The 26,747-nt window shown below is 42.7% G+C and overlaps 1 protein-coding gene and 1 long non-coding RNA gene across 2 annotated transcripts in view; both read right to left on the bottom strand.

Moving 5' to 3' along the window:
- Positions 1-21,254, bottom strand: part of LOC306938581 — a 70,100-nt gene extending 48,846 nt beyond the window's left edge. Inside the window, exons 1-2 of the long non-coding RNA XR_013791753.1 lie at positions 21,058-21,254; positions 16,544-16,629 (exon numbers count right to left, since the gene is read on the bottom strand). This is a non-coding gene — a long non-coding RNA (uncharacterized lncRNA). The remainder of the gene's footprint in view (positions 1-16,543; positions 16,630-21,057) is intronic.
- Positions 21,255-22,789: 1,535 nt separating this feature from the next.
- The window catches only part of sdc2 (syndecan 2), a 66,621-nt gene continuing 62,663 nt past the window's right edge, over positions 22,790-26,747 (bottom strand). The window contains exon 5 of the mRNA XM_079522820.1: positions 22,790-25,541. Coding sequence (XP_079378946.1) covers positions 25,378-25,541 — 164 coding nt within the window. The 3' untranslated portion in view covers positions 22,790-25,377. The remainder of the gene's footprint in view (positions 25,542-26,747) is intronic.

The following is a 26,747-nucleotide window of genomic DNA, read 5'->3' as shown; positions in this document are numbered from 1 at the left end:
AACAACCAGTGAACAGCCGTTCTACGACGCTCAGGGAGCAATTAGGGGTTAAGAGTCTTGCTCGGGGACACGCATCGACACATAAATATGTGGAATGGTTATTGTGAAAAATGTACCAGTGAATTAGCATTATATTATATGAAAATCACACCCGTGTGAAGTGAGTGGTGCAACTCTGTGTGGGGGTCCCCGGGGGGTCCCCGGAACTTCCAGACCCACAGGAACGCAGCCAGGGTGCCGGCATGGTTCCGGCGAGCCGCCCCGCGTCCAAAACGGTCGAGAAATGACAGAGTTACCGTGTGGGGGTCCCCAGGGAGTCACTCTACTGTACTGTACTGTCACTGTACTGTCACACCCAAAATCATCATAGTTAATGTGTGTGTGTGTGTGTGTGTGTGTGTGTGTGTGTGTGTGTGTGTGTGTTTTAGGCTGCGCAACAGCGACACTTGGTTGTGAAAACCAACCAAAAGCTATTTTCGTGCACGGACAGACCCAGGGACCCAGGCAGGGACCCAGGGACACACAAAGCTCCGAAATGTAGTGGCTGCACCACTCAAAAATAGTTTAATTGCAAAATAGCAGTAACAGAAACCAATCGCATTGTTCTGACGGAAAGAAAAAAATGTAGAATATCCTTTTCAATGCTTGCCAGACTGAATGTCAGATTCGTCACGTCCGAAGCACACTCTCATGACAGTGTATGTTGATTGTGTGTTATACAAAACCTTAGAGTTTTATTACAGTCTGTCGGGTGTGCACTATGCAGGCCAGACGAGGGCCGTTTCAAGTGAAGGTGCAAACCCGTCTCTTGTCTGCAACCGAAACAAAGGAGCCATTCTGCTCCTTGGGCTCTTTACAGTCTCCTGTAACAATAGAAGTACACTCCTGCCTCTGTCTGTGTGCACCAGACTCTCTGCAGAGCAGCGTGCCTTGGCAGAGCTAGCACTCCCTGGAAGGATGAGGAATGAGTAGGCTAATTCTATGTTGTTTATGAAGCTAAAAAATAGAACAGACAGTATATTAATATTCTGTGGAAACAAACATTGTTTTAAAATAATATATGTCACTTTATGTACTCAAGAGGTTAACCATTTAAGTCATATTTTATAAACTTCGTCGTACGGCGGTGTCATACGAAAATAGCACAAATAATAATCCGTCTACGAGTACACAACATTCTGCGATGCAACATGTTGTGAGCTATTTTCACAATTTATTTATTTATTCTTTTTTTTTTTGTACTATGTTGAAATAAAGGTCAAAGTCAAAGTGCATTGTTGTTGGTTTTCTAACAGAATACTGGGGTAGCTGTGAGAGAAATGAGGTTGAAGGTTGTGTTTGCTTGAGAGGATCAAAGTTCTTGAGCCAATATGTTGCTATTCAGTGAGTCTGATACGCATGCACAGTTGCACACACAAGGCTAGCTGATTGATTTAATGTGGATTCATTCACTGAAATTCAATAAAGACTAGATACATATCTAAGTCAGCTACAGACAGACGAGCATAGATAGTTTTTCTTCTGATTTGACTTAGTGAGTCTGATATATAAGAGCGAACAGAATCTCTTCATTTATCTCAGGAAGGAAGCACAAGATGGATATTTGAGATCAACCACTTGTCTACACTTTCACAATTCCATTTGACATGACTGTTTTGCTTTGAGGGTCTCCTAGCGACCAATGCCGGGGATTTGTGGGGTTTATCTGGCTGCAATCAAGGATGATAGTCAGTAGCAATGGAGGAGAGTGGAGATGGAGAGGACAATTAAACAAGCCATCGATAGTTTGAATGACGGAAGACCATGGAGAGAATACAGAGACGAGAGAGAGAGAGAGGTAGAGAGAGAGAGAGAGAGAGAGAGAGAGAGAGAGAGAGAGAGAGAGAGAGAGAGAGGACGAACTAGAGAGCGAGAGTCAATCATGGAGAACGAGAGGGAGAGAAAGCGCTTTTGAAAAACAGGGATGAGAGAAATAAAACATTGAAATACAAACGAAATATCACACAAAGGGTACAATGTCCTTCCTTTCCCTCCCACTGGTCTCTAGACCATGACGCATCGGTTTATTTTCGTTGAGCAACATGGTCATATGTATAAATCAGGCTTTGCAGTGTAGTTGATATCCCCCTCAGTCAGGCATGGAGTAAAGCTAGTGGTGCATAATGGCCTCCCATTTCACAACATGGAGTAAAAGCCTAATTTGGTGCTAATAGGCGACTGTCTGTTTTTATAAGCCATTGCATGCAACCACTAGAACTTTACAGGGGAGTGGTTTTCTTTTTAAGTGCCTTTGCGTGGAGTGCAATTTTCCCTGGGAAGGGTATAGTTAGATGGGTGCGGGGTTAGGGTGTGAATTGGTAGTATACGACTCTCAGGGTGGAGTCAAGGTCCAAACATAACTATTTTCACAGTTGCTGGCTAAAAGGCAAACCAGAATCCGTGACAGAAAAGCCTGAAATATGAATAGCAGGCCTGAGCATGGACGTCATCGCATAAACACAGAGTCCAGGATGGAGATTGTGAGATATAACAAGCACTACAGCATCTGCCATAAATCTTACATGGGGCACTTGGGTCTCAGATAACGTAGTTGCGTAGTTGCCTGGAAATTGTTCATGTTTTAGCAAATAAATGCCTGTTTTCACATGCTCAACTGAAATGTTCTCTTAGATTGTCAGAGATGTGATAAAATAAGTGATGGCATCTGACATCAGTGATCATTAAGGTGTGTTAATATGGCTTAAGAATTCAATTGGGTTAGCTGAATATAATTATGAATATAATATATTATTCTGCTTCGAGTGCAGAGTGGAGCAAGGGAGAGACAGAAGGAGAGAACAGATTATCTGATGTTCCAGTGAAATGACAGAAAATATGAATTCATATTTCTCTTGAAGGTGCAGGAATAAAAGATTACTCCCACCCACACTACAAATGAGATTTGCCGCCGGTCGTTACCGCTGGCTCCGGGTAATAAGAGACCCGGGGAGTTCAGAAATACATTACCATAAATCCAAAAACACTGGCACCTGGAAAACAAGATGCAAAATAACTTACTTTAAAAACTTTCTGAACCCTGTGACATATCAGTACACAGTGAGTCAGTCAAGGGTAGAATTGAAGCGTGTATATACTCTTCACTTGACAATTCACATCCCAGTGAAACACAGCCCTGCAAACAAAAACAAATAACAGTGCAAAACACTTTGTCAAACCTCTTCCTACACCACTGCCCCCGTACCGGAGATCTAATACTAATATATAGTGCCAGAAGCATACTCCATGGCAATCTAAGCCAAAGTTTTCTTCTTGCCGAACTGAGCAAAGTTAGAGAACAAAAATAAATCAACTCAGGCCCCGGAAGCTGGCGTAGCAGTCTAGGCACCTAGCCTGACAGCGTGTCAGGGGTTCGAGTCCAGTCCCGACTATACTTTTGCTGCATGTCACTCCTCTCTCTCTCCCCATTTCCGGTCAGTCCTATAAATGAAAGGCATAAAAAGCCCCAAAACAAACCATTAAAAAAAATATATATATATATTTCAGCTCTGAGTTCTGAACGTTAGACCCCGACCAATCAGTAGTCTGCCTCTGCCTAGCGACACCACGGCTTGTTGGAGCCACTGAAGCATTGTGCTCTGGAACCATGGTCATACCACCTGGTCATACCACCTGGTCATACCACCTGGGATCTGGAACCATGGTCATACCACCTGGTCATTGTGCTCTGGAACCATGGTCATACCACCTGGTCATTGTGCTCTGGAACCATGGTCATACCACCTGGTCAGTGTGCTCTGGAACCATGGTCATACCACCTGGTCAGTGTGCTCTGGAACCATGGTCATACCACCTGGTCAGTGTGCTCTGGAACCATGGTCATACCACCTGGGATTTACACTGAAGCATTGTGCTCTGGAACCATGGTCATACCACCTGGTCAGTGTGCTCTGGAACCATGGTCATACCACCTGGGATTTACACTGAAGCATTGTGCTCTGGAACCATGGTCATACCACCTGGTCATTGTGCTCTGGAACCATGGTCATACCACCTGGGATTTACACTCAGTTTCTTCATCACCCTCTAACGTGCTTTGGCAAATTTGTCAGAGTGACAAGCGGTTTCGCCATTTCTTGCGACACGTATGTTGCTTATGTTTGTAATGTCAGAGAGTACCTCGTAACCTCCTCAGCCAACCTCTGTTCAAAATCTATATCCATTATTCACACTATACTGGCAGAATCAAAGCTTTAGGTGAATGCGGCAACAAAACAAAACAAATATCACCCTACCTTCAATGTTCAGCCTGCAGAGGTGCTCTGCTATTTAGAAAATCTTAGAAGTGCCCAACAGTGCCCAAGAGCCTTGGCAAGGCTTATCGTCTCGCCAAGGTTGAAAAAGAGTTTGTGTTCTCTGTTGTATGCTGCAGCCTTGATTCTCAACCTTTCTCATTTCCAGTGTGATGCATTGGGCCCCCCCTGACTCCCATTTCTGCCCACCCACCTCTGAGACTCCAATCTATATTGTAAAAGCCTCAGTGTAAATTTACCTCTGAGAGTATAGGCGACACTGATGAAGGCTGGATAACGTCTGTCCTGTGATGTAGAGACAAATTTAAAATGCATTCTTGGTGTGTGCGACCCTTTACCTATTTGACAATGTTGATTTAAGCTGGTAACGCACCATAAGTCAGAGTGCAGTGGTCACAAGAAAGTAATCCTCTGAGAGTGTACAAATAACTAAATGGACTCTTCTCTTACAGGTCTATTTCATTGTGTACAGTCTCAGAGTTACAGACCTTTAAGGGTCCATTTGGTTCCCAACTATCCATCATTTTGCTGGGTACACTGAGTCAGAATCCCGATTCCCCACAGTGTTACCGGCTCGGACCTCACGACATTGACAACCAGCATTTTCACGATGCCTGGAGGTATGCGTGTGTGTATGTGATTACTGACTGAGTAGGTGAAGACACACAAGTAGGTTGAGCAGGCAACACAAATTAAGAGACAGAAAGGCCAGACAGACGGAGGTTGAACAGACAGAGTTAGAACCAGAGCAATAAAACAAAACTCTCAAGACCATATTTTGAAAGGAGTGGTTCGACTATCCTCTCTCCGCCCCCCACTGCCTATCTTAAAGATCAATCTACCATACACTGCTGACTGCTGTACATTTTAAAGTACCTACAGGAAAAATTCTTCCACTTTCCACCACAAGTTGGGTTTATTAATAAAAAGTCCTAACTCTTCACAGCATGGCACAGATCTTCATCTTATTATTATGAATTCCTTCTCCCTCTCACAAAACCTCACATTCCCTATGATGTGACTGTTGGGTTTCACAGCACTTTGTCTTACAAGTCTGTACTGGATCTGTGTGTATGCGTGTGTGTCATGTGTGCATTTGTGTGCATTCATGTATCTGAAAATACAGATGCGCACGCACGCACGCACGCACGCACGCACGCACGCACGCACGCACGCACGCACGCACGCACGCACGCACGTGCATCTGTTCAATATCCATGTGTGTGAATGTGTGCGAGACACTCAGGTAACATTGGTATTTGAGCAGAAAGCCCCCTCTTTGAAGGCTGACTTCAGTGTGGTCCACGGTTGTAGTGACAGGTACATTAGTGGCCCCCAACTGGCTGCAGGCAGGGTGGGAAAATAAACAGAGAGCAGCTCATTCATTCAGTCTTTTGTATGCAGCCGATGAGGAATGGAGGTTTCCAAGTCAGCTGTCTTTTGTAAAACTGTCCCATTTAATGTGCCTGCGTCTTTATATTATTTTCAAAAGTAGGCTCTCCTAGGCACCAGCTCACTTTTTAAAACCACCTAAATTAACAAGGGAGATTTAACAAGCAGGCTGATCTAAGAAAAGAGAGAAAGAAAACTGCAGAGGACCAAGACTTAACACAGAGCGTGCATATTTAAACTCTCTCTTGTTCCAATCCCAGAAGATTAAAAAGGAAAACGAAGTGCCTCATTAGGATTAAAAATCCATATAACCAGACATGAAATACCTTACATCAACCAGCTGACTTAAACTCGTACCACCAGCAGTGAACATGCACATTTCACTTTAATATGAGCACACGCTGAGGAGCTCATTGGATTAATACATCACTCAGAAGGGACCGCATGCCTAAAAGATGAGCAAATAAATAATTTATGGGGTAACTATTGAGTTTTGTTAATACTGAGGCACAAAGCTGCACAAAAGTGGGACTTAAAAGTAAAACCGCGCGGAATTACCTTGGTGGCTGCTCAAAGAGATTGTAGGCAGCAGAATAAAAAAAATGCCATTATAATAAGACTTTTTTCTTTCTTTTGTTCTCCGCTTCAGTTGGTCCAGAGAAACAGGCTTCAACTCCCCATGCATCCTATTCACAATAAGAGCTGACAAATTTTCAAGTCCTTATTGGCCTGCCATCACATGAGCAGCACAACCATTTGAAAGTGTCGCCCACACAAATTCAGGTGACCCAAATAAAACTGCAGACAATTTCACCAAGGTTTGGATGGATATATTATATGAACGGACAAGAAGTTGTTTGGCGTCCAAGAGGCGTACAGTGTACAGTCAAGGATACCATCTCAGAGAGTGAGTGAGTGAGTGAGTGAGTAAGTGAGTGAGTGAGTGTTTAGAGAGAGGGAGGGAAGAGAGACAGAACGGAGCAGGCAGACGTATAGAGATGAGATTGAGTCGTAGAGCGCTGCAGTGCACTAATGTTTTCTTTCAGCCCATTCATCTCTCGGTGCTCACCCTACAAAAACAAGTGCCTGGAAGACAGGGGCCTGAAATCACTCTGTCTGAACCTGTCCGGACTAGATAACCCCCCCTGCACCTTCTGTCCTCACCACCACACAATACAGGGTTACATTTTACATTACATGTTACATTACGCCATGAGCCATGAAAAAATAAAGAGTATTAATAGTATAAATACAAGTATTGAATGATGGAGAGTTGATAACCAAATGGACCCTTATAGATCTTGAACTCTTGAGAGTGTAAAATGAACTCTCAAGAGTTACATTATTGTTAACATCGGCAATACTTCATTTACAAGAAGTCTACACAAGAATTGTACATTTTGATCAACGTTTGCCTGTTAATCTTAATGGTACCAACATCAATACAGCATGGATAGTGGACAAAATATTCTTTAGTTTTGGGTCTGAGAGGCCAAGGGCTCCATTTTCGTCACCGCTAAACCCCTTATCCCTAAACTTCTTTGCCTTTTTTTACTATTTTGAAAAACATTTTTGAATAGTTCAACTAGCCAATCTACATTGACACGTTGTGAGCTTGTAGACTGGCCATTTTAACTATTCAAAAATGTTTTGCAAAATAGTAAAAAAAAAAAGGCAAAGACGTTTAGGGATAAGGGGTTTAGCGGTGACGAAAATGGAGCATTACACTTGTTTACAACAGGGTCCACCCTTTTCAATTCATCAGAACATTTAGAGACATACAAATATACACTTCTATATAAAAATCATGTAAGGAGGTAAAAAAGGGAAAGGAAACATATGCAGTAAGGGGGAAAGGGGACAGGGGGGGATTCAGATTTTACGGGGGCCAGTTTCGAATTGCAGCCGTCCATAGGTGCCCTTTAACTAAGTACGGTAAAGTTTGAGATTCATCAAGTATAGGATTGATTAGCATGTTGCAGCTTTGTGACGCATCTTCACTGTGACACTGCTGCAGTGGAAAAACACCACACTTACTAATTCACTAACCGCTATTGAAGACACAAAATAACTCCACATCACACATCATAACTGTATAAATCTCATATTTTGACACCTACCTCAGATCAAATACAAACCATGTGCAAAATGTATAATGCATTCCTCCTGACGGCGCCATATGGTTTTTCTAACTTGCTCTGGGAGGGGGTGGGTGGGGTATTTCACAGCTTAGCATAGTATAAGATCACGTTATGCTCAGAAAATGTGGGGTTTGTCGGGGGGTACATTTATGATTCAAAAGATCCATTAGCCTCCCGGGGTTTCTCACTTGCAAAATACATCCCCAAATGTTTCTTCCTCAGAAGTACAAAAGCGCTCCATAAGGAGGTTCCTCCCAGGACTGTCTGAGGATCCCATGTGTTTGCAATCTGAAGAAACCCCCGCGAAGGTCCCTTGAAGGCCTTTTTGCCTTTTGAGTGTACAGTACGGTGCGACAGGAGGCTTAAATGGAGGGAGAAACAAGAAGGAGAAATGGAGTAGAGAGCACCGTTTCGCAATGTCGGGTCAAGGCAGGGAGCACCAGGTGTGCAAATTGATCTCAGAGAGTGTACAGATGGGGCAATGGGCAGTGCTTAACTCTGAAAGCGCACAAATGGGACCAAATGGACCCGTAAGAGTCCCTTTGGTTCCTTTTACATTTTCAGAGTTGAACATTTGGGGTACTATAGTATCGTTTAGTTCAGTGAGTCTCTGCCTTTTTTAATTTCAAGGACTCCCAGTTTGATATATATTAGGCTACAGGCCATAATTTTTATTGTTTGCTGATGCTGTTGTTTTTTGGTACACTCTCATAGGTCCGTTGGACCGTTGGCGGTCCGGGGCCCCCGTGTTGAGAAACCACCGGCCGTGGAGAACGACCCAGGGAGGTGGATGGGGGGAGAGGAGAAGGAGAAAGAGAGGGAGGACAGATAAGACGGGCCGGGGGAGGGGGGGTTGTGAGAGAGAGAAGAGGACGGACGTCGTCCATGAGATGTGGCCTGCGGAGCCACTTTGTTGCGATAACAGAGGGAGAGAGGCACCGTGGCGGCGCTGCCGTCACCCGGAGCCACGGAGGAATCACTATCTGCTGCAGAACCAACGCCACGGGCCATTCCTCTTGCAGGAAACACACAGAATACATCATCCTCTGCTATTGTAACACCAGCACGCAAACCACGGTACAGTAGCTCATACACACACACACACACGCATACAGACCCACACAAAACCACATGCTCACACACATACATTTAGACATTGGCGCATGCATGACCCCATTCCGCGCTACACACACACACACACACACACACACACACACACACACACACACACACACACACACACACACACACACACACACACACACACACACACACACACACACACACACACACACACACACACACACACACCCCCACACCCTCCCCCCATCCCCGTCCTTTGGCCGTAGGCTTCAAAGTACCACGCCACTAAATAGGATATGACTACCACGGTTAGTTAAGTGAGGACATGATCCATAGCATGATCACAGTGGAGGACGCCGGGGGGAAATGGACAGAGACGTGATGGGGGTAAAAGGGAATGGTTGTAGTGGTGGTGGTGGAGGTAGAGGTGGTGGTGGTGGTGGTGGTGGTGGAGGGTCGACTCTTCAAGACATGCAAACAAGAGGCAGATGAACGGACACCAAGGAGACCGGGGAGCCCCCAAGAATGCGAGAATGAGCGAAAGAGAGTGGGAGAGTATAGACGGGGAGGAACGGAAAGTAATTGCACTGTCGGTAGAGGAGTGGAGGAGGAGGAGGAGATGACAGGCGATGACAGATGGTGACAATGGCAGAGGGAGAGAGAGTATAAGGGAGAGAGACAGCCATGCAAAGGACGGTGGGAGCTACAATACAGAGACTGTTGCTGCTCAATCGGCAGTGGTGGAAAAAGTAAAAGTCCGGAATTCAAAAAGTACTAATTATGCATGTCCCATTTCAAGTTTTAAATATGTATAAAGATCTTTTGAAAATAGCAGATCTACAACCTCACATTGCGTTCGATCGAAAAATGTATATAGGGCAGAAGTGGTTAATGTATGTTTTGTAATAATAATAATCAAAATCTACAAAGTAACTAGTAACTAAAGTTCTCAAATAAATGCAGTGGAGTAAAAGTACAATATTTGCATCCAAGATGTAGTGGAGTACAAGTAAAAGTACTGAAAGGTGAAGTACAGTACTTCGGTAAGTGTACTTAGTTACTTTCCACTACTGTCTGCTGAGATGTTGGACCCAGATGCTGCTCAATCCTTCGGGGTGCACTTCAAAGGGGGGCTGTCGCTGAAACCTTGCCTTTGGGATGCAGGGCTCATCCCTACTCCACTCTTCTTCTACTTCACGTCTTCTCGTCTGTCTGACTCGCTGGCCCTATAGCTTCACATCTCCCTGCACCATTATAGCCGTAACAAAGCAGGTAGAAAGAGAAACATCTTTAAAAAAACATGAAGGAGGGGTTGCACAGAGGGAGGGAGGGAGGGATGGGGGAAAAGAAACAAGCATGATCAGCCAGGCATCAAAACTCTTTTTGAAGTGAATGGGGGTAACATCTTTTCCACAGAATCAGTCTTCTTTTGAGGTTGTTCACGTCAGATCGGGGGCATTGTCTTGACCCTTTATGTTGTCTTTGAATGGTCCGAGCCAGAGACCGATGAAAAAGTGTGCACAAGCTTGAGTGAATGGGAACAGTAATGAATGGTTCATGCTGGTTTAAGCCTTGTGTGGCAGGGCTATGTGTCACATAGGAGTTCAAACAGTTAAGAGAACATTTACATGCTTATTGTGGTTTGACGGACCAGAGCTGTGCATTGGAAATATTTATTTTCAAAAAACAAGATGGGGTCCGGTCATAACAGCATGACTCTGGACATCTCAGACATCAAGGAGCTAGTCTGTGGTCTAGGGGTGTTAGCCCCTTACTATGTCCAGCTTTTAGTTTGTGTCAACAAACTTTATCCTACACAAACATTACATTCTGATTGACAATTAATGGACAATTTTACATCATCTTATCTATGTCTCGTATGTCTGTAGTATGTACATACGTCTATATGGCTGTAATCCACGTAACTTGAGAACCGTTTGCCACCTGCAAACATGAGATCCTACATTGCAATCCATTTAGTCTGCTTCTTGTAGAACTGAATTCAATTAATTGTTTTGAATAATAATAAGAAGAGTCTCTAATCACCCAAAAAGGCAAAAAAATAAGCAATCTCTCTTGACCAATGTTTTCAAACGGTAGCCAACAAATCCTGAGTAATACGTAATGCGTTATATATTTTTTACAAAGTAATAAGGTATAATATTACTGTTTTGGCACCTTACTTTACTCGTTACTGGGTAAAGTAATATTACATTAATATATTACCAGTAACTTGTTACTGTCCAACACTGGAAATGTTCAGTATTGTATTTACCATGTACTGTAATTCTAACAGACAGTTAAAATTCCACTTCTTGAAATCTTATCCAGCTGTAGGGAATTGTGATTGTCTTATCTATTCAGTTCTGTTTGTTTTAATTATTAGTTTAATTAAAACATAATTTGCTTTCACTCAATGCAAAATTGTTAGTGAGATAAAGTCAAGGCACATATTACTACAAGCTCGGATAGCTAGACAACGTAGGGCTGCAACTAATACTATTGATTATTTTCTTCACGATTATTTCATCGATTTTTATTTTTTTACAATGAATTGAATAATCGAATTGAATAATCGAGAACTATAATATGGTCCACCCCTAAAGCCCTATTTTATTCTTTGTCATACAATGGTGTTGCACAAAAAGTGAGCTTACGATTTATCACAAAATCATACTAGTGTGCGTGCGTGCGTGCGTGCGTGTGTGCGTGTATGTGTACGCCTGTACGGCATTTCATCTCACTGTGCCAGCCAAGTTTTATAGACCCCTTAATAGTACTAATCATATTTAAAAAGTGTCACCTAACAAAGTATGACAGAGGGAAATATTCCCACAGGCTCTAAGTCTGAATCCATGTGACTTTCTCCCCATAGTCTAAAACTTAATTAGAGTATAATGATTATAAACGTTCCCATCACAGGGACTCTAATCAAAAACAAAACTTCCATTTTCCCTCAAGGAATGTCCCATGAGCACACAAGATTTAAATGAAAAGGCGGCGCTATCATGTTGCTGCAAATATCCGAGAAAGATGAGAAGGCCATCAATGAGCACTGTGTTCAGTGCACGTGTGTGTATGTGTGCAATTGTGCATGTGCGTGCGTGTGCATGTGTGAAATAATTTCCAAATCCTATCAGGGAAAGCAAGGTGGCACACTGGCATTCATTATCAGCCAGCGTTTAATCAAGCAGCTCAGTGATTAAGTGGCAAATTGAGGAGCTTGTCATTTCTCCAAATTGAGTTTGTTGTGTGTGAGAGAGAGTGGGCGGTTATATTACACAGTCATTTACAACTCATAGGAGTTAGTTTGTTGTGTGTGAGAGAGAGTGGGCGGTTATATTACACAGTCATTTCCAACTCATAGGAGTTAGTTTGTTGTGTGTGAGAGAGAGTGGGCGGTTATATTACACATAGTCATTTCCAACTCATAGGAGTTAGTTTGTTGTGTGTGAGAGAGAGTGGGCGGTTATATTACACATAGTCATTTCCAACTCATAGGAGTTAGTTTGTTGTGTGTGAGAGAGAGTGGGCGGTTATATTACACATAGTCATTTACAACTCATAGGAGTTAGTTTGTTGTGTGAGAGAGAGAGTGGGCGGTTATATTACACATAGTCATTTCCAACTCATAGGAGTTAGTTTGTTGTGTGTGAGAGAGAGTGGGCGGTTATATTACACAGTCATTTACAACTCATAGGAGTTAGTTTGTTGTGTGTGAGAGAGAGTGGGCGGTTATATTACACAGTCATTTACAACTCATAGGAGTTAGTTTGTTGTGTGTGAGAGAGAGTGGGCGGTTATATTACACAGTCATTTACAACTCATAGGAGTTAGTTTGTTGTGTGTGAGAGAGAGTGGGCGGTTATATTACACAGTCATTTCCAACTCATAGGAGTTAGTTTGTTGTGTGTGAGAGAGAGTGGGCGGTTATATTACACAGTCATTTCCAACTCATAGGAGTTAGTTTGTTGTGTGTGAGTGAGAGTGGGCGGTTATATTACACATAGTCATTTCCAACTCATAGGAGTTAGTTTGTTGTGTGTGAGAGAGAGTGGGCGGTTATATTACACATAGTCATTTACAACTCATAGGAGTTAGTTTGTTGTGTGAGAGAGAGAGTGGGCGGTTATATTACACATAGTCATTTCCAACTCATAGGAGTTAGTTTGTTGTGTGTGAGAGAGAGTGGGCGGTTATATTACACAGTCATTTACAACTCATAGGAGTTAGTTTGTTGTGTGTGAGAGAGAGTGGGCGGTTATATTACACAGTCATTTACAACTCATAGGAGTTAGTTTGTTGTGTGTGAGAGAGAGTGGGCGGTTATATTACACAGTCATTTACAACTCATAGGAGTTAGTTTGTTGTGTGTGAGAGAGAGTGGGCGGTTATATTACACAGTCATTTCCAACTCATAGGAGTTAGTTTGTTGTGTGTGAGAGAGAGTGGGCGGTTATATTACACAGTCATTTCCAACTCATAGGAGTTAGTTTGTTGTGTGTGAGTGAGAGTGGGCGGTTATATTACACATAGTCATTTACAACTCATAGGAGTTAGTTTGTTGTGTGTGAGAGAGAGTGGGCGGTTATATTACACATAGTCATTTACAACTCATAGGAGTTAGTTTGTTGTGTGTGAGAGAGAGTGGGCGGTTATATTACACATAGTCATTTCCAACTCATAGGAGTTAGTTTGTTGTGTGTGAGAGAGAGTGGGCGGTTATATTACACATAGTCATTTACAACTCATAGGAGTTAGTTTGTTGTGTGTGAGAGAGAGTGGGCGGTTATATTACACATAGTCATTTACAACTCATAGGAGTTAGTTTGTTGTGTGTGAGAGAGAGTGGGCGGTTATATTACACATAGTCATTTACAACTCATAGGAGTTAGTTTGTTGTGTGTGAGAGAGAGTGGGCGGTTATATTACACATAGTCATTTCCAACTCATAGGAGTTAGTTTGTTGTGTGTGAGAGAGAGTGGGCGGTTATATTACACATAGTCATTTCCAACTCATAGGAGTTAGTTTGTTGTGTGTGAGAGAGAGTGGGCGGTTATATTACACATAGTCATTTCCAACTCATAGGAGTTAGTTTGTTGTGTGTGAGAGAGAGTGGGCGGTTATATTACACATAGTCATTTACAACTCATAGGAGTTAGTTTGTTGTGTGTGAGAGAGAGTGGGCGGTTATATTACACATAGTAATTTACAACTCATAGGAGTTAGTTTGTTGTGTGTGAGAGAGAGTGGGCGGTTATATTACACATAGTCATTTACAACTCATAGGAGTTAGTTTGTTGTGTGTGAGAGAGAGTGGGCGGTTATATATTACACATAGTCATTTCCAACTCATAGGAGTTAAGAGTTTTGTAACATAATGTTTGTCAAAGTCCACCACTAGTGTTCGAAGTGCTACAACAGGCATGGCTTCATTGGAAACATTCCGTTTCCAATTGTATTCCACCCCCTTATCTATTTTCCATTTTTAATTTACCCTACCGTTTGGCCTTGGGGAGGGTGTAGATAACCACACGTGTGTCTCCTCCGATAAAGATGAGACGAGGCCATGTGCAGCCTCGCTACCCCACTACCCTGCAGCTCCCACCACCCCCTCACGCACCCCACTGAGGCTACCCCACTACCCTGCTCCCACCACCCCCTCACGCACCCCACTGAGGCTATCAACATGTAGGAATTGCTATAGTGCAGTGGTTCTTTTTTTGAGTGGTGCAACCACTCCAAGGAACAGCAATGTCCGTGTTAACCTACCTATGTGACTGTGTGACTATGTGACTATGTGACTATGAGTACCAGTAGGGGCAAAAGTGGCGCTGTTGTTCCAGAAACAGAGAGAGAGAGATAGTGCTGCACTGTTGCCTGCTAATGAGAGAGAGAGGAGTGGGGGGGGGGGGGGGGGGTGGGGGGAGTTGCACCACTCAGTTCACACGGGTGTGATTTTTTTTATTTCAAGGCCTCACACAACTCTGAGAGTGTACAAATGAAACCAAATAGACTAGAGTACCGAAGTCTGATGTCAATATCGCTAGAGGGCGCTAAGTCCATGGGTTTGTGTACGTTTTTATTTGTATTACAATCCCCATAGAGGGATTTTAGATCACCTCATATAAGAACTGTGTTTAAAAAATAATAATAAAATCATCCCAGCAGTTTCAAGAATCAACTGACTGAGAGAAAACGCTAATGTTACTGCTGCCGAATTACTTACATTTTCGCTAAAAACAGACTGTATCAAATATGAGTGATTGACTGTCGTAAACGATACAGAGACACCTCCCCGACAATATCGCAGAGACAGTATTTTCTAGATGACCCAAATTGTCATTCTCCATAGAGAAAAACTTCCGCGAACCCCTTGGAACCAGGGGATGAGCGAGTGACTTTGGCGCTCAATACGGGTCCATCTGGAACCCCTCAAGGAATCTTGCGGGTCCCTGGACCCCACTTTGTGAGCCACTGTTATAGGTCGATGACAGAGATTGTTCTCCCCAACTAGCTTCCCACCCACAAACAAGGCTAGGTACTCTGGAGGATTCTAACGCCAGTCTCCACGGTAGTGCATGGGCAGGATCTTTAACCCTGCACACCCAGACCCCCTCAAGTTATACCCTTTTCCTCCCCCCTCCAGTGCACTTGAATGTCAACTGTTGTTTCAATCTAATTCTTGTGTCACAGAGTGGCAATCCGAGAGTTTCAGTACTAACCTGGACCTGTTGTTTATGATGCCTTAAACCGAACGATGAAAATCCTTTGAATCCACCCTTTTTGATCATTAAAAGCGCTTTAAGCAGAAATGTCCCATAATTAGTTCACACTTCTTCTTGAGATATTATATTAACCCCTTCAGCCCTATTTTATACTTAGGCTATTAAAACCTAGCCAATCTACATCATTATCGTATCTTGTAGATTTACTTAAATTTGCTTTCGGAAAATTTCAAAAAAATATTATTGTTATTATTATTATTATTATTTATTTATGTTCACCCATAATTACATGCCAAAGTAGGGATTCCGGGATTTCCAAACTGCATTTTCTTAAACTAAAAATAACTATGTTCGGCCGTTAGCAAAACCTCTGACAGCGACAGTGATGGAGGTTAATCTTGACAGAAAACTAGTATATCATACATGCATTGCAGGGGTCCCTCAACAACCCATCAGACATGATATACCTCCTCACACATTTCTCTGAGTACCAGGAAGCCCGCTGCGCTCCAAAAGTACTCAACTGGTCTCACCTCCCCCACAGGGACCAATTATGCTGGCATCTGGCCATTTTGTGTGGGAGGAAACCTTGTTCTCTCTCTCTCTCTCTCTCAAACCCGATTTATACTTTATTGTACGGCCCGTGTCTCAGGCTGAAAATAGCTGATCGACAAGTTCACAACACTACGCATAATGCGACACGTTGTGAGCTTGTCGAACAGCTATTTTCCCTGCACGACATCGTCGTACAGCGGAGCAAAAATTCATTATCCCTCTGTCATTTCCTACTTGCCATGTTATTAAAACTTTAATCCAATAAAAGGGGACTCAGAAATGAACTATTCTTCTGTCAAATGACCTGCCACTGCCCTCTCCAGAGAGGCTTACCTTGGTAGGATCTGAAAGACTGACGTCTCACACTGTGGTTCTCGTTGCCAGAGTGTACTGTGAACATCTGACAGCAGGCCAGGGCACTGTTAAAACATGGAAATAATGATTACTTACACATACATTGCCTAACCTTAAAATAATGGCATTTCGTTTTTCAGAAAACAGAAAACACTGATACAAAACAAACTACAGTAGGCCTATATGCTATTTCTTGAGCAGTGGTGTAAAGTAACTAAGTACAGTACATTTACTTAAGTACTGTACTTAAGTACAATTTTGAGGTACTTCTACCTTTTTGGAGTATTTCAAAATGTCAGTACTTTTACTTCTACTCCACTACTTTTCAGAGGCAATTATTGTACTTTTACTCCACTACAATTATTGGAAAACTTTAGTTACTAGTTACTTTGTAGATTTTGATGATTATTACAAAACATTCAGCCCTACATTTCAGCCATTTTCTAAAGATTTTTATACATTCTGAACTTGTGATATGGGACATTCTGAATATTGAGTACTTTTGGTACATTTTACACCAACATTGAGTACTTTTTTTCCACCACTGGAACAGAGAATGGTGCAGCTCTCACCGGGGCTTGGTGGTTGGCATGCAGGACGATCTTCAGGTAACTTTCACCCTGACTTGGCCATGCAGCCAAGTGTCAAAAACCCTTATTAGGCTTGATTTGTTCAGCAGTTCAGGTGATTAAGGTGGATGTTGTGTGTGGGGTGAAGGTTAATGTAAATCCACGGTTGTTATTCCAAAACAAATCTCAAAAGAAGGTATAAAGACCTGTGACTAATCCACCATGACTTCTTGAGGGAGCAGCTCACACACACAGGTGCTCTTAACGCCTTGCTAAGCCTGCCACACCTCTGCCCAATCACAGGCATGCATTGCAGAGCCAAGCCCTTCCTCCCTGTCCAATCACAGGCATGCATTGCAGAGCCAAGCCCTTCCTCCCAAGCCCTTCCTCCCTGTCCCGAACCGTTACGTTACACCATTAGAGAAATATTCACATCTTTTACACACCAGTGTGACGAATAAACAGTACTAAAGATTATTTAGATCAAAACTGTTCATAATTTATAGTTGATGCTTCATTCATACACACACAGCCTTTGTTCATGATGAAAAATCAAATCAAATTTAGTCGCTTTATGGCCACAAAATATGCACATTCTGTGTGGATGAGCTCATAATAGTGAAAATATCCAGTTGTGAGCTTGTAGATCTGCTATATATATATATATATATATATTTTTTTTTGAAAAGCAATCATAATACAACATTATAATCAGCGATTCAAGGATTTCACAGTAAAGTCCGACTGAGTCCACGGAGGTCCTCTCTCTCTCTCATATATATATATATATATATATATATATATATATATATATATTCATCATAATTGCGGCACATGTTTGAAAGAATCATGTAGCGAATTTGAAGTCCTATATCGCCCAGCCCTATGCAGTGCTGTGTGTCTGGTTCGGTGTGAGGTGCTACGTGTCCAGTCCCAGTGACTAGTCGGACCCAGGCTTATAGCCGTCAGCCACGAGCCCTTATGAGGCCTGACAGCTTGTTTAACTTGGCCGCCGATTCCTTGATGTTTCTGCATGGTTTGGCCCCGAGTAAAAGTCCATGTTGTTAAGTCAGTGTCCGGCTGTTATTGAATTAGCACTGTTTCAGCCATGGCAGACACAGTTGTATTAGAGGGGGGAGGCAGGAAGACAAGAGGAGAAATACACTGAAACGCGTTTTTCATTAAGCTAAAAAGCATTATTTTATACTTAGATAAAATAGCAGATATACAAGATCATAGTGCGTCACTTCGTAACACGCTACAAGCTTGTAGATCTGCTATTTCGTTTTTAACCCGGGACAATCTGTGTAAATGCATTTTTTAAAGTGAACTTTTTTAACTAAAATCTTCCCTGGAACAACATATTTTGAAATGGGGGTCCTCAGGCAAATATATATAATTTTGGGGGTCCTTGAAATTAAAACGTTTAATTGAGAACCACTGATTTTAACAAAACTGTAAGGATTTGGAAGACATTTGTAGAATTGGCCCCAGGCCTTAATGGGCTAAAAAAACAACAACAACATCCATCTTGTGTTAGAGAAGAACCATGAATTTATGCTCTACGCTTCTACCCCTAACGTAAATATGGGTTGACCCCTTAGCTTAACCCCTAGGAAAACACAAACACAGTGCCGTGCATTCTGAGGGGTATAAATCCTCGCTGCACTTTGACACACACACACGCACACGCACACGCACACACACTGTAGCATTTCGTGCACAAACTTAAACTTATGCAACGCAAGTTGACACAGACCGAAATAGAGAGGCATTGGGTAATGTGTGTTTTAAAAGATGTACAATAGAGAGAGAGAGGGCCTTTCTTCCTATTGGTGCTCTGCCTTTGCCACCCCTCAGAATGTTTCCTCTCCTAGTGCGCGAACATTTTCATGTCAAGGACCACCATATATTTATATTTATTTGGTCGTGGACCACCCCCATCTGAAAAAATGTAGTGCCAGCAGGGATCCCCTTAAAATAATATTTGGGTTTTTCTTTTGTTTTTTTACTTATTTACTTACTTATTTTGAAATAGCTGAAGTGTAAAATATGGTTAAAGTGGTTAAACTGTTCCTCATCTAGCTGGGGATCCCCTGGAACCCCCTCAAGAACTCCTGGGGGGTATACTGCCTCCCCCTGGCCAGCCGGGGGACCTGATGGAGGGGATAGGAACTGGTTTGAATAACGTGTTCCTTCCACGCGCTACATCCAACCGGGGTAAACTCCCTCTCAGGTGATAAGAAGCGGCTTGGACTCCTCATGCATTAAAGAGGAAGCATGAGGTCAATCCGTTTGCTCTCCCCAGGTTGGCAGAGGGAGTGTGTAGCGCCCAGGATTACATTAGACCCCCGGGGACCCCCACACGGTAACTCTGTCATTTCTCGACATGTTTCGGACACGGGGCGGCTCTCGCCGGAACCGGGCCGGCACCCTGGGCACGTTCCTGTGGGTCTGGAAGTTTCGGCGACCATCCCAGGGACGCCCACACGGAGTTGCACCACTTACTTCACACGGGTGTGATTTTTAAAGAACTCCTGGGGTTCTTGATGGGGTTTGAGACAGGCTCGGGTTCAGGATGAAATTACTGAGGGTGCAGTTGAAAATGGCGGAGAATTTGAGAATTTGCAATTGAGGGTGCCAGCTAGCCGCAATTTGCAACTCTAGATTTTTTTATAATGGGATGAATCTAGAGCAATACCCTCCATTGACTCCCCACTCATCCATTTGCGTTTGCGATCTGCTTGTCTTAATCTACGTTAAACTCACCAACATTGCAGCTGTAGTCCAAGCTTGAATTATCCTCTTTCAATCTGCCGAGCTTGTTTTTCATAAAAATCCCCCGTAGACATGTTATGAGCTACTTTCTGTCAAGAAATTCTGTGCAAGTGATTCTTTTTTTAAGTGCTGGAGTTTGGAAGCGCTCGTCGTAAGTCACTGAACGGCCCTGCATGCATCTGTTTCCCATTTGCACATAATGCAGGAGGCAGCAGCGTGACCCCTTAATAAAAACGAGCGCTTCCAAACTCCAACATTTCTTCTTCTTGACAGAAAGTAGCTCATAATGTCTACGGGGGATTTTTATGAAAAACAAGCTTGGCAGATTGAAAGAGGATAATTCAAGCTTGGACTACAGCTGCAATGTTGGTGAGTTTAACGTCGTTTAAGACAAGCAGATCGCAAACACAAATGGATGAGTGGGGAGTCAATGGAGGGTATTGCAACTCTAGATTCATCCCATTATAAAAAAAATCTAGAGTTGCAAATTGCGGCTAGGTGCCAGCCAGCCTGCCAGGCCCTCTGGCACCCCATACTGTCAGTGTGGTTTGAGAACCACACTGGTATCTCTCTGTGTATAAAGTGCTGCTGCACAGACATGACATGGATGGAGCATTGGGACTCACTGACCTTATATTATTCTATACAAGGAGTACAAAGAGGCACATTCAGATAAAATAACATCAAAGAACAACTGACAGCTTTGTCATCATAACCCCATGAGTGATGACCCGCCCCCAGGTGACAGGTCATATCATGCATTCACATAATAGGCAGTAGGCACAACAATTGATGCACATTGCACACACACGTCTGCTCTCCCTCTCTGGCCTCGTCTGTCCCCCGTCATTATCTGTCATTATCCTAATTATTTGTAATAAAATACTTTAGGCTATCAAACATTCATAAACGAGAACAAGTGGCTATTAGCCTAGTCGACAGACCTAGCTCTGGCCCATAGCCCTAAATGCTAATTCTGCAGAATTAGCCAGTCCAGAGCCACGACAGACCCCACCTGGCCCAACGGTGGCGTCAACGACGGACGGTCGAGTGAAGTGGAATCAAATGAAAAAACGAAGACTATAGGCTACTTCAAATGTTAATGTAAATAGCCTTAAGCTACCTAAAGAAACCTTAAAAACCCACCTCTTGGCGCTGAAATGAATATCACTGGTTCTTCTGCTTCCCCCTAGTCTTCGTCTCAAGTTGTTTCACATAATAAGATATTGACACAGTATTATTTTTAAAAACGGCGCTAATACTGTCACAGTGTCGGGAGTTCTTTGGTTCTCCTCATTGTGTGATCCTCGTCCGCCTTCAGGTAGAGTCCCTCACTCCGAGTCCCTCCCTCCGCGAGAGGAAGTAGGCCTAGTCCTAGCTCTGGTCCATAGCTCTAATGCGCGGTTAGAGCTATGGACCAGAGCTAGCCTAGTCCTTTCTTTTACCCTTACAGTCTATGCTTTTACCAGACAGTCTATTTTATGTGGCATTTCGAATATGTCAATGATGGTATTATATTCATTAAATATAGTTTAGAATGATGTCCATGTTTCAACCATAATGGTTTAAAGCAGTGATTTCCAAAGTGGGGTCCGGGACTCCCAGAGCGGTCCTTGGGGAGGGACAGGGGGTCTGCCAGCAGAATTAGTTAAGAATCAGTTTAACCATTGTAATTATCTTATTACAAGATCACAACGTGTCACATATTGCGTTGGGCTTGTAGATCGGTTATATATATGTATTGATTTATTATTGATTTATTTAGCTGTGATTGATTGATTGATTGATTGATTGAAGTATTTATTAACAGTTCACATAATTACAGTAAAGCCTTACATTTCAAGCACAACTCCATACAAAAACAAACTCATAAACTACACTTGTTTACAATAGGGTCCACCCTTTTCAATTCATCAAAACATTTAAGAGACATACAAATATATACTTCTATATAGCCAAGAATCATGTATAGCCCAGCGTAGCGATACTAATATCACTGCGTGGATATCTGGGGCAATATACATTGCAAATAAGGCAGATGAAGGCTGGCTGCAAACAGTAAAAGTACGGAAAAGGGTGAAGGTTACATTTTCTTATTTACATGGACACAACGCTTCTGTGTGGTTTTCATGAGTTTGTGGAAGACCAAAATGCATTGAAATGCCATGTGCTTCTAACCAACTGAGCATTCTGCCCTCTTCTAGGGGGATTCGTAGATGGTTGTGTCCTCACTGCCAGTTTCTCATTCCCACCACCACCACGCTGAGGCGTGCAACTTGAGGTTTATAGCGACCCTCAAATCCTGCACAAAATTAATCCCCATCGTTGCTGTGCTAATCTCCTCCTGTAACTGGGTCAGATTAGCACGCTAAAATGATATGATGGGACCCATAAGTACATGAAGATTTCTAATCTCTACTACACTGATAATCCCCTATGTCAATCCTCAACCATGGGTCAACCAGAACATAATAGTTTACAGTATTGGATGGAAACATGTGCAATATAGTAGGCATGCACACACACACACACACCCACACACCCACACAAACACACACACACACACACACACACACACACACACACACACACACACACACACACACACACACACACACTTAATCCAAACAGTAGTGTAGTGAATCGTGATATTAATCAACAATAATGTTCATAATTCTTAAAACTCTTTCATGCATCACATCTCATACATCTACAAATTCACAACATGTCGCAATGTGATGCTTTGAGTTTGTAGAGCGTCTATTTTTGCTATTTGTTGCAAAGTATATATAGGCAAGGTTTAAGAGTGGTTAAGCAGATAACAAGGAAGTAAGGAGACAATTAAATGAGTGATGCACAACAAGAGGAGACGAGGAGATGGATATTAGGCCACAATGTTTATTCAGTAGTGTTGTTTCAACTTATAGGTACAATACTGTCAGCTTTTGTAAGACTAAAAAAAAGTTACCATTACAGTCATCCGTGCTTACAGAATGCCAGTCAAGTCGTTTTCCACCCCTCCTCGTGTACGCACCCGTCTCACACTCGCCCTAGAGTGAGTACATCTCCAAATGGTAGGCACTTTGAAGGTTTAAAACATTTGTGAATATACATTTTTATATATATAATATATCTTTTCATATACTAATAAGCAATTGGACTCAATGGCCATGTCTCTAATAGACATAAAAAGAAAAAAAAAGAGAAAGAAAAAAAAGAAGAAGATATTCAGGAAAAAGAGATCAAGGAAAGAATGAACCCATAAGAGCAAATATGTAGCTGGGGCGGGTAGTATGGGGTGGGGACTGTATGAGGCGATGGAGGTGGTGGGTACTGTAAAAATATACAGTACAGTACAGTACAGAATGAGGCGATGGTGGGAATGGAAATATTGTAAGTCTTTGGGTTTTGCTCCTGTAGTTCAGTACTTAGTTCATACAATGATAGGATATGGGGAAGAGAGAGAGAGAGAGAGAGAGAGAGGAGTGGGTTGCGAGCAGAGGGTGAAGAGGAGGAGAAGAAGAAGTTGGCGTGGAAGAGAATGGCCTTGTGAGGGTCGTGTTACGAGTTTAGATGACGATAGCATCTATACCTACTTTACATTACTGTACATTTGAACAAAAAAAAAGGCAACTTCACAACCTGCCGATATTTACGCGTTTCTATTCTTAGCAAGGTCACGTAGAATCAACGTACGTTAAAACAAGAGGGTGGCGACCAACAACAGACGGCAGGTCCTAATGTGACATCAAAGCTTTCGTCTGCTGGCCATTCCGTGCCCCTCTGTTCCGTTTGTTTCTATCTGGGATGCAGAATGGCACGTGCCAAGCCAACCCCATGTCTCCTGTGTACACCTGGCCATCGACATGTGTGCTATCGCCGGGCTTCTTCTTAAAGACACGGCGGGGCGTAGCAACGGGTCACCTGCAAAGCTGCAGGGCCAAGTATCACATACTGGCCTGGCGCTCCTTTGAATGAAATGTGCCGACCACAAACATGTAGACCCGCAAAAATGTCTCCCGAGAGTGACCATTTTCAACGACTACCACTAATTGACAGGGACAGCCTGGCGACAGCCTTATTGTTCATCTATTAAACACGTCGCCAGTCGAGCATCGCGGCGTGGCGTGCCACAGAGGTATGTGCTCAGCTGGCCTCCAATGAAAGGGTTTCTTGGCCAAAAGCATCAGCACAGGAACTCAGACAATAACACCAGTCTCTAGGGGCTGGATGGCTTTGCTCGCAAGCCGACGGCCTGGGTGGCTCCACATGGCTGAGTGCGAAAAGGGGGAGGGGGCCGACAACTCTCAACGGGCGGTGCTCCAATCTGATTACAAAAAAATGAGAGGGGGAAGAGAGGGAGAAAGATGGGGCAGAATGCGGCTTGGTGGCAGAAGGGTGTGCTGAGGCAGTCAGAGAAAACTAGGGGGGGGGGTGGCTGAAGGCCAAAGCTATGGGCCAAAAACAAGTTAACCCCACAAACGCTATACACCCAGAGCTGCATGGTACCGGCGGGGAAGCAATGCAGTGTGGATGTGCAATACAACGTCGAATGCAATTAAATAGAAAAACAACAAAAAATGGCTGCAAGACACAGAGCCAAAGCCGAAGTCTTTTGCGATTTTCTTTCGAGCCCTGACACAGCTTAGCTTTTTAAGACCGATTCCTGGGTATACGCATAATATGCTGCCGTAAAGAAATGCTGTTTTATGACCATGAGGTACACTGAAAAGAGAACAAACAAACATGAACGAAGTGAAATGCTCACCTTTCACTAAAAACTGGTGTGAGAGCAACAAAACAAAACAAGAAATAAAATAAACATTGCAACCTGAAGGGAGGACATTTACATTGAACGTTATCAGCATTAATGTGAAGACAAAAGAGCTTCATCAAAACTACAAAGGCATTTTTTTTAAACATCAGAGAAAAAGATAAATTAATGAAATACACCTTTAGAGATCAACATCAGACATGCTAGGACAAAAAAAGAAGAAAAAAGAAAGTAGGATTGATACAGAATAATTATATTCAATTATTTCCACTTTTAGATTTTTTCTTTACAAATAACATACTGCTACAGTTAAAAGGTAGTCAGCGACTAAGAAAAGCTCCTTTGACAGAAGACAGATATGACCGGTTTCTTCAACATTACAGATCCTGTTTGTTTTTTGTTTTTCAGCCGTTTCAAATAATACACAAAATGTTTAAATACACAGATTTGCCATAAAATAAGCAATGCTTGGCTTTCATAAAAAAAGGAGAAAGAAAAGGTCTTAATTACAATACTCTATGCAAAAGCTTTCCTTTATGTTATTTTTCCTCAATCAACTTTATAACTTTGTGACATTTGTTGTTTTTTTCTTTGTCGTATCTGAACAGGGTTTGTCGTTGTCGTGGACTGTCATTCGACTTATCACTTTTTGATTTGTCAATCTGGTGGGCGGCGAGCGGGGGGCGGGGCTTTTATGCATAAAACTCCTTGGTCGGGGCCTTCTGATAGGCCGCTCCGTTGGGTTTCCTCTCTCCCAGGTCGTAGCTGCCCTCGTCCTTCTTCCTCATGCGGTACACCAGGAGGAGGATGAGGAAGATGGCAAACAGGAAGCCAATCACTCCGCCCGCGATCACAGCTGAGGAGGAGGGAAGGATGGAGGTGAAGAGGTTTAGAAAGAGAGAGAGAGAGAGAGAAGGGAGAGAGAGAGAGAGAGAGAGAGAGAGAAACAGGTTATAATGTCTGCAGAGGATATGGAGTATAATAAACCAAGAGTAAAGTAACATCAAGGGAACCCCTAAATGAAATCCAGCCAGCTCATATTATAAAGTCTGGCTTGCTCATATGGCCCCCCAAAGGCATCTCTGTTTTCTCCTGCCTAATTCTCTACATGAGCTTACATCAATTTCCTCCAAATTAGGCCTGTTATGAGAGGTGCTCCATAGCTTACTGATCTGTTTAGAGTCTCTCATTGCACAACAACCCATGCCCTCTGCCCCACTTTAGGTTTCCACGTGTTGAGTGGCCCCATAGGTACAGAACCTGGCATCGGTCCAACGCTAACCTCCAGGTACCAGCAGCCAGCATTGAGTACATACTGTATAGGCTACTGTAGTGTAGAGTAGACGGAGCGACAATAACATTCTAAATGATCAGTTTGGAGCTACAGAAGGTCCATTTCCCTACTTTTGAGAGCAGCTGCTACTTTATCCCATTGACATCCAATAATCGAGTTAAGTTAGGCTAACCTCACTATTCAAAATACCTTCAAACTAGACTAGACACAAAACAAAGGTAATAGGTATCCATGAGTTTATATCATATTAGTGTGCCCATAAAAAACTGCTATTTTCAGGACAAGGGCGTTTGCCAAAAGAGAAATCAAGATTGCAAAATGGATCCCATATCATGGGATGACAGCAAGAATACACTGTTAAAATGATTTAATGCTCTTTTTTATTGGAAGAAGACAAGCTTAACGTGTTTTTACACGTTGTCTTTGTCAAAACCTTGAGTTTATCCATGAGTGTGTCTAACTCTAATTAGGTAGGGTTTTTTTGTAACCTGATGACTGCTTGGCACAAAACCAATTTCCGAAAGGACAAATCAATTATCTATCTATCTATCTATCTATCTATCTATCTATCTATCTATCTATCTATCTAGGTAGAAAAAAATTGTAAAATTACCCCAAAACCAAACTTTCCCTTCAACCACATAAACCCTATACTATACTACGACAAAAATGGACGATCTACTCAATCACATGCAGCGATCTACTAGCTCACAGTGCACCGTGTTGCGACACTTTGCAAGATTGAACATCTGCTTATTTTCACCAAAT

Source organism: Electrona antarctica (assembly GCF_951216825.1).
Source record: "Electrona antarctica genome assembly, chromosome: 15".
Classification (NCBI taxonomy): Eukaryota; Metazoa; Chordata; class Actinopteri; order Myctophiformes; family Myctophidae; genus Electrona; species Electrona antarctica.
The sequence above is the reverse complement of the archived record's forward strand: the minus strand, read 5'-3'. Positions and strand labels throughout refer to the sequence as shown.